Source organism: Emiliania huxleyi (assembly GCF_000372725.1).
Source record: "Emiliania huxleyi CCMP1516 chromosome Unknown EMIHUscaffold_120, whole genome shotgun sequence".
In the NCBI taxonomy this organism is placed as follows: Eukaryota; Haptophyta; order Isochrysidales; family Noelaerhabdaceae; genus Emiliania; species Emiliania huxleyi.
In genome coordinates this window covers 41,192-49,568 of record NW_005201391.1, presented here as the reverse complement: position 1 = coordinate 49,568, position 8,377 = coordinate 41,192, and the positions used below count along the sequence as shown (strand labels likewise).

Here is an 8,377-nt window from a genome sequence, read left to right as displayed (position 1 = left end):
AATTTGGAAGGGTGGATTGTAGGGGTCCGAACCTCGAAGGGTTGAAAGGAATGGAGGTCGGTTGATAGATTGTGGTCCGGCAGGTAAGCGTAGCAGGCAGTGCGTGGCGTGCAAGGCACGTGCTCAACGTTTGTTCCAGGTGGGAGTGCAACTGAGAGGTGGCTTGAGCGGCATCGGAGGGGGTCTCGCACATGCCAGGCGCCCGCAGTGGCAGTGGGATAAGACGTGTTGCAGCTGATTCCGCCCTGGCCGACGGTGCCGCCACGCCACACAACGCCAACCAGAGGCGCCGTGTGTGCCGTCCCGAGCCCGTCCTCGAGCGAGGGCGGAGGCCGGCCCAGGTACGCGATGCTCACGGCGCCAGCCTCGATGTGGGTGACCCATCGACCGGCGGCCACCGCGGCGCCGCGGAGGCTCTCGGCCAGGAGGGCCTCACCAGCAGAGACAGCGCCGCCCGCCGCGAGAAGGCCGCCGACGGCAGAGGCGGCGCGCCGGGCGACAAAGAGCTCCCTGCCCAGCGGGCCCGCCTCGATGGCCAGGCTCGACGCCCTAGCGAGCGAGAGGAGGACTAGGAACGGGTGGAGAGAGGCCATGGCAGACCGCTCGCCGACCAGGCGGCCGACCGCAAGCCTTGCCGAGCAACCAGGTCCGTTGTGAAGTGTTGGGCGGCGGCGCGCCGCCCAAGAGCCTAGCCCTACTCGAGTAGTAGGTGCTAGGTACGCGTGCGGAGGCTGAAGGATTCAGATGGCCAATTAGCGGACTATCGTTACGAAATGTTGCGGGACCAGGAGCTCTCCAAGCTGTCTTGGGTGCTTGGGTGGTATGGGAAAATATACTCTGGAGCCGGCGATGTGCCCTTTTGCGTTTCCATCCCTCCCTTTGCTTATCTGTTTTCTTTTTTCTTTCCCCTTTTGCGTTTTTCAGTGTATGTAGCTCTTACGTGCATTCCCGTAGGAGACTCTGTCTTTTTTCATAGGCTAGCTCAAAAACAAATCTCCCGCCTGTAGCTCTGGGCCCGAGAGCGAGTGCCATCTCTCTTTCTTCTTCTTCATGTTGTCCGTGCGTTTTTTCAGAAAGGATGCTGGGTTGCTCCTAAGAAAAAAATATTGTTTTTAGCGGATCACAGTGACGAGGGACGAACGTATCGCTCAGCGCGCCGCGCCCTGCAGCTCTGCAGCTCTGCAGCGTTCTCCCTCGCTCACACAAAAGCAGGGCTCCGCGTCATCGTTCTCCCTCACACAATGAGCAGGCGGGACTCGCCACCGCCGAGGCTGCGCTCGTCGAACACTAGCATTTCGACGCGGCGCAACATGGACGACGCTGACACAGTGAGGACTTCTGGTGCAACGAGTGAAGCCTCCGATCTCCCGACGCCGATGCAGTTTATCGTCCTCCTCTTTCTGACCTGGCCCCCACGGATAGCGGACGCGCGTGCTCTGCTCGCGTCCTCCTTGGTGGGCGAGATGACGACGGTTGCAACCTTCTTTGAGGACACTACGGTCTTCGTGCTGTCACGGCTGTGGTTTGATCTCTGGTCCAATGCCATCTTCCAGCTGCACCCGACGTTGTACTGCGAGAACTACCTGGAGCTGGCATGCACAACAGAGGCGCCGGCCAGCTCGCAGTACATCTTCGCGCTCGCCAGCGTCCCCATTGGCGGCTTTGGCAAGCACATGGCCGAGTGGACCGGGTTGGCAGACCGATGGAGAGGCTTCCACCAGCTCCCCATGATGCTCAAGTACACGACGGGGTGGGCATTCGCCTTTGCCACCGACAAATTCTTGAGGGAGATGAAAGCCGCGCACCCAGGCCTCTGCGCGATGACGCTCAGGGGCGAAGCGTGCGTGTTCAACGCGAACCACTCTGCTGCGCTCGTGCCTGAGGTCGAGCCGGACTGCACCGGCCTCGAAATAGGGTTCGCCTCTCTCCTCACCGTGACGAGCGCGTTTGTGCTGCTCAAGATACAGCCTTGGGCACAAAACATCGAGTGGGGCGACGGGCGGTGCATCGACTTTGTCGAGGACTTGGTCAGCGACCTGTGGTCCATGGTTGCGCGGGGTTGCACGATCACGGTCATGTCGGCCTGGTACTATGCGTCGTACAGGACCGTCCTCGTGGGCGCGGACGGGCCCTTGCTGACGACCAAGCTGCTGCTGCTGTGGGCCGGCGTCTCCACCTTCGCGGGCGCGATGTTCAGCGCCGCGCTCGAGCTGATGGAGATCAGGATAAAGTCATCCAGCCCGAAGCTTGCAGCCGGCCACCGCGACCTCGTCGTCGAGGCGGCCTGCTCCTTCTCCGACTTGGTGCAGGCCGCGATGAGCTGGGTAGCTGGGTGCGCGTGGCTCGACGTGGCCATCGTAATCTTCCCGACCCTTTCCGAAGCCATGCCCCCCGACATTGACGTCCTCGCCATCAACGTTCTGCTCGCCCTCGCCGCCGCCGCCTTTGCCGTCGCCTGGTTTGTGGTGACGGGGGAGCCGGTATACGGCGGCGACGACATCGCCTCGCGTGCAACGGTGGAGCGCTTCTTTGTCTCCAACTCTTTCTCCTTCTTCGTGGGGTGGGTGTGGCTTGTGGCAGCGCGCAACGGAGTGGGGATGCTGCGGCGCCTCGAGGAGAGGGCCGGGTTGCGAGGTAACCTGGAGGGGTCCACTGGCCCGCTCATCGTCCTCCTGTCCTTTTGGCTACTCTTTGGCATCCAGCACAGGCTCGTCGATAACCTGACCGACCGATATCTCCTATTTACTTGATATCCCGGCGCGTCCCGATAAACCGAAACGACGTGACCGTCCAACAATCGCCGCGCGCTCGGCCTCTGGAAGGCCGCATGCGGCAGCTTCGCGCACTGGCCAGACCGGTATGTGTCGGCGCAGCACTGCTGGCTTCTCGGTCGCCAGTCGTGCTCTCGCTGCCTGCCGGTGCTGATTCCCGCGCGGCGGCTCGAGCGCAAATCGGCCGCCAAAGTCCAACAATGTGCCCTGTAGGTGACCTTTCTGGTGGTGCACCGTCCGCTGGCGGCGGCCAGGGCCCGGCGCGGATGGATCGGTGCGCGCTATGAGGTAGAAGTCTATCTGCGGCACCGCCTGACGCCCTCACAGCCCCAGGCGTTCTGCGGCTCCATCAGACCTCCGAGCGGCGTAACAAAGGATACATGCACTCCAGCCTGGAGACATCGACGTCAAGCTGTGCATGGCGGTAGCTAGACCACTGATATTGACTGTGACGCCTGGATGCATGAGGATTGCCGCTGATTCGGAGCTGCTCGTCTCCGTAGCGGCCTTGCGTGATCCGTGACAGTCGTGCAGACAAAGCTAGAAGACGCTCCTTGACGGGTCTCTGTGGACGAAGGCCTGCAGCTTAGGGCTGCTCCGGAGCAGCCCTGTCACACACAACATCCTCCTATCCCCTTGACCAGCGCATTTGGCGCATAGTTCACACTTTGTTCTTCTCCGATCGCACTCAACCCGACCCGGGCATGTATCAGTCCTCACCACCCTCAGACCGTGTAGGCGATGTGCGTGACTCTGTCCATCCTTCATATGGACCATCATGACCCAGGTGATGTGTGTACAAGTCATTGTACGCACAGTTGGCATTGCATCGTCAATATTATCGCGTCGGTCCGAGTACGAGCTTCTCCGCTCCCGCTCCCGCGGCTGCTGCTTCGGGACGGCGCCGCGGACGACTTCAACGGACCTCTGAGTGGGAGGTTCGGCCCGGGCCCGCCCTCCTGCGGCCAGGCTGGGTGCACCCGGTACCTGTGGGCTGGGGACAGCCAAGTAGATCGGCGTCGGACCGCGATAGGTCCGGTAGTGGGACCATTGTTGGAGCCCGGGATATCGGGATGTGAGCCGTCTCCGGGCGTGTTTTGCGTGGTCACGTAGCTATGTTTCCACGTAGCCTGCGGCTTCTGTGAGTCAAACCACGCTTGTCAGGGATGGGTATGGCATGTGTTGCGAGGCTGGTGAGCTTTCTGGCCGTCAGATTTGGCTCTACCGTCCGGTGTGAAAGGATTGTTGGATCGGCTGGTTTATCAAGTTAAATAGGAGATACCCGATCGTGCTGACACATACCAACCTCGAGCGAGGCCAGCCTCACTTGGGGTGCAGGTGGCGACGGCGGATTGGAAAGAGGAGGAGAAGGCGCGTCGGCCGGGCCGAGCGCAGGTCCAATCGTAGGAGACATCGCCTCAGATGCCTCCGCAAGTGTCTCCATCGCGTGGTGGTTCCGCAGGTCCTCGCCTGCCTGAAGGCGCTGCTGGTGCACGGTGCAGATCTGCGTGAGCTGCCAGCCTGCAAAGAGCTCTTGCTCCATGGCTGACGACTCGTCGAAGGCAGCGACAGCGATGGTGACAGCGGCCTGATCTCCACCCTCGCTGCCGGTGTCGCCTCCAGAAGCCTTGGGCGGTGCTGAGACCATCTCAGGTGGATTCAGCGCAGACAGCGGCGCGGGCGAAGGGGCGGGAGACGGCGTGGGCTCCGTCCACACGCCTGGCGAAGCGGCTGGCGACGCAGAAGCCGTCGGAGCCGCTGAAGCGCCCGCGCTGCCAGCCACGCTGTCCATCTCCTCCGCCTTTCGCTTCTTCTGTTGTCTGATTGGCCTCGCCTCCCCATGGTACTGCTGGCACGCCATGGCGGCCGACGAGCCAATCTGCAGACTCAGTGGCGGCACAGCGCCCGGAACCACAGCCCCTGGCATCACTGGCCCTGGCATTGTGGGCTCCCTAAGCAACTGCGCCGGCGGCACAACGAATGGTGGGAGTGGCGGCACAGCGCCCGGAACCACAGCCCCTGGCATCACTGGCCCTGGCATTGTGGGCTCCCAAAGCAACTGCGCCGGCGGCACAACGAAGGGTGGGCGCCTCGGCTCGCTCTGATGCTGTCTGGGCTCTGGTTCTGGTGCGGATGCGCGCAACGTTCTTGCAGGCGACGCAAACACGCTCTGCGTGGAGCGCGTAGCCACGCGCGGCTCAGCATGCTGGATCGCAGCCTCGGCCGTCAAACCCTGCTGCTGCGGTTCGATTGAGCCAAGGAATATGCCGGCTGTGACGGGCGGACCTTGCCCCGGCAGCGGCGCCACTGGCCAGGCGGGCGCCAGCGCCACCGGCTGGCCAATGCTGACTGTGTCGCCGGCGTGCGGCGGCCGGCCTCCGGAGGTGCCTCTGAGGTGGACATTTTTTGGTCACCGTTAGAGAACGCGTTCGAATTTTCACTCCGGAACTTAAACTTCACACGCGCACCGGCCAGGGCTACAATAGTGCCAGTGAGGCGGAGGCGCGAGTCGGAAGGCCGCGACCCCGACCGCCGTTTAACGTGTAGTTCCCGACGACACTTTCCTACAATCGCTGTGAACCCAGCCACGTACTCCGGTACCTCGTTTCGACTCGTTACTTACTCGAGCGACTTACCTAGAAAGCGGGCTCAGACAGAAATAGAATAAGCAGGACATCCCTGAAGGAACACTCGCTCGCGATCGACGGGGGCGACACAGAGGCAGCACACACATTCGAACGAAGAGAGAGTCGCTCCAACTACATACTGCTAGCTACACACACTATGCCGATTTCCGCAGGTTGATGACGGGGTAAAACAGCGCCGAGTCATCGCAGACGGCGGCCCGCTGCAGGTGGCACGCGCCTTCCGGCACGGCGATGATCCGACCGTGGTTGTACATGTCGTCCGGGTCGATCAGCTTCACGTGCACGAAGGGCAGCTTGGCGTGCAGGTGCACGACGCCGCTGGCCCATGTGCCCCCGTCCAGCCGGCACGCCACGTGGTCGTACCGCTGGAAGCGCTCTGTCGACGGCGCCGCCGCGCGCTGCCGCTCGCCCCGCCTGCTAGCCTGCTCGTAATCGTACACCACCATGCCCTCCGACGCTCCCGGCCCTGGCTGGACCAGCTCCTGCACGCGCCGTCTGATGAAGGCGAGGTCCTCGCCGTCGCACACCTGCGCTGCACGGGGATGCCGCGGTGATTCTCAAGTCCTGAGTGAGAGTAGCGTCGGGAGGCCCGTGCTTTCAGCATCTACGGGGTCCGGCACGCACCGCGCGCTCGCCTTCGGTCATGACCCGCACCACGATGTCCGTCACCTCGGAGAGCACGTGGCAGAAGTCGGCCGCGGGGAGGGTCTTCAGCGGATCGCACGCGTCAATCTGGGCAGACACAATGTCCTCGACACAAATGCGCGAGACACGCAGCTTTTGCGGCGCGGCATCGCGCTCGCCAGCGTGCGGCCTCTCGCTGCGCAGGCTTAGCCCGGCGTCCGGTGGCCCGGACCTGTGCTCCTTCTCTGGAGTGGAGGGTCGAGCGCCCAACTCCCACGGCAGATATGCAAGGGCGCACCGGGCGCTGCTGACGTGCACTGCCTCGAGCGCCGGCCGCAGGTCAATGATGTGGCTCGGGCCGGGCTTCGGCGAGCGTCTCTTCTTGACGCCGACTGGCTGCGTGTCGGGAGAGCGAGGCGGAGCGTAGCCCATGGCCTTGCGCCTTGCTGCTCTCGCTGCGCTTGCGGTGGGAGCGTGTCGTTGGCAAATCAAGACACAGAGCTCACACAGAATCACAGCGGGAGGAAAGCGGCGAGTCGCAATTCCAGGGGTCGTTGTGGCGGGCCACCCTGTCCAGAGAGGCATGGATGCCAATCTGGGGTCTCTCGAGTTGCGCAGAAGTGTGAACGGAACCAGGCTGTGGAATATCGGCCCGCGAGGTGGGGTGCTAGTATGAGCCCGACCCAGGTCGTAGTGTTCTTGCTCCAAGTGCTTGCGCTTCGGCGGTTAGTGGTGCTAACGCCCTAACCTCCGAGAAACCCTTCGGGTCGCTCCTCATCGCAAACCCTGTCAGCAGTCCTCCTCCGTGAGGGAGGTATTCACGGACCACCGACAATTCGGCGGTGGGTGCGGAGCTCCTTGCATGTCCACCAGTGGATGTAGCGCGAGGCGTGCGAGTACGTGGGCCACGCGACGCTCGGCCAGAGGGAGATGGCAGGCATGCAGTGCTTGACGTAGAGCTGCTCGAGCTTCCCCGCCTCCTTCCGGCCGTCGCGCGCGATGTTAAAATTCTCCTTGAAAGAAAAGGCGGGCCGGCCCTCCTGAGCGCGCGCGGCAAGGAGGGTCGGTGCGGGTGCGAGGGGTGGAGGTGAGAGCGGGGGTGGACGCACCCGCTCGTCGCGCCGCTGGATCGCGCGGAGCTCCTCCTGGATGTCGCCGCCGACGTTGGGCGCGTGTGTGGCGAAGCCGAGGTGGACGGTGATACCTTTGAGAATCCCCAGCGTCCCACCCTCCTAGTCACACTCTCAATATCTCGACTATCCAACACGAAGTGCTGCGATCGGGAATGGCCAATTTCTTTTTTCCTTTCTTTTTTTGGGTCCTGTGGGCACCCTAGGCGCGTCCGAGTCGTCCGCCGAGACGGCGCATGTCTCGGGGCACCTCCTGCAGCAGCGGCGCAAGCAGCGGCGAACCCGCGACGTTGGTGCGGTATTTCTGCACGAGTTGGTAAAAAAAAAATTGTCGGGCTCTCTGTGCTCAGAGGGACCTCCGCTCATCGTGGAGACAGCAGCTCCGCGCAATGATGGGCGACGCGGCGATGACGGGCGACGCCGGCGCGGGCGACGCCGGCCCGCGGGGAACCGGCACGGCCCTCCGCTGGAACTACAAGGGCTTCGGCTTCATCAAGCCCGACGACGGCGGCGGCGACCTCTTCTGCCACTACTCGTCCATCCTCGACGGCAACATGCTGCGGGAGGGCGCCCAGGTGCAGTTTGTCAAGGTGTACGACGAGCGCAAGGGCAAGGAGCGCGCCGAGCAAGTCACCGGCGGCGAGGAGGATGCACTCGGCGGCGGCGGCGGCGGCGGCGGCGTTTCGGGCCCGCCGCCAGAGGGCATGATCCAGGGCAAGGTGGTGCGGTGGAACGGTGAGAAGGGCTTCGGCTTCATCGCGCCCGACGACGGCGGGGAGGACCTCTTCTGCCACTTCTCGCAGATCAGCGACGGCAACGCGCTCGCCCAAGGCAGCGCGGTCCATTTCGTGAAGGAGTGGGATGACAAGAAGGTTCGCTGTCCCCGCCGCCACATCGCCTCCGCCGCCGCCGTCCCCGCCGCCACCCTCACCGCCACCGCCGCCATCTCCTTTTCCGCCCCCACCACCGCCCCCTTCCCTCGCCGCCGCCGCCCTCATCGCCGCCCCCTCCCTCGCCACCTCCTTCCTCTTCGCGCCGCCGCTGACCCGGGCTGTCCCTGGTGCGCCCCGGTGAGCCGCCTTACACGCTTTTCCGCCGGTCCGTGTCCGCTCGTCTTCCCGACTGGTAACACTGCAATCGAATCTGCCGCGACTGGTCCAGTAAAACTTTCGCCTTTCATAAAAGTTTCCCCAATGATCAAGGG

At 63.5% G+C, this 8,377-nt stretch overlaps 2 protein-coding genes across 2 annotated transcripts in view; one reads left to right on the top strand and one right to left on the bottom strand.

Annotated features, from left to right (window-relative positions):
- Positions 1-4,038: 4,038 nt before the first annotated feature.
- On the bottom strand, positions 4,039-4,812 carry EMIHUDRAFT_224848 (hypothetical protein; the record flags this gene model as incomplete). The annotated part of the gene is made up of 1 exon (XM_005790257.1): positions 4,039-4,812. One exon carries the CDS (start codon positions 4,810-4,812, stop codon positions 4,039-4,041), a length of 774 nt encoding a protein of 257 aa, XP_005790314.1.
- Positions 4,813-7,562: 2,750 nt separating this feature from the next.
- EMIHUDRAFT_313171 (hypothetical protein) overlaps positions 7,563-8,377 on the top strand; it is a gene marked incomplete at both ends in the record, with an annotated part of 1,060 nt that continues 245 nt past the window's right edge. The window contains one exon of the mRNA XM_005790256.1: positions 7,563-8,052. Coding sequence (XP_005790313.1) covers positions 7,563-8,052 — 490 coding nt within the window. The remainder of the gene's footprint in view (positions 8,053-8,377) is intronic.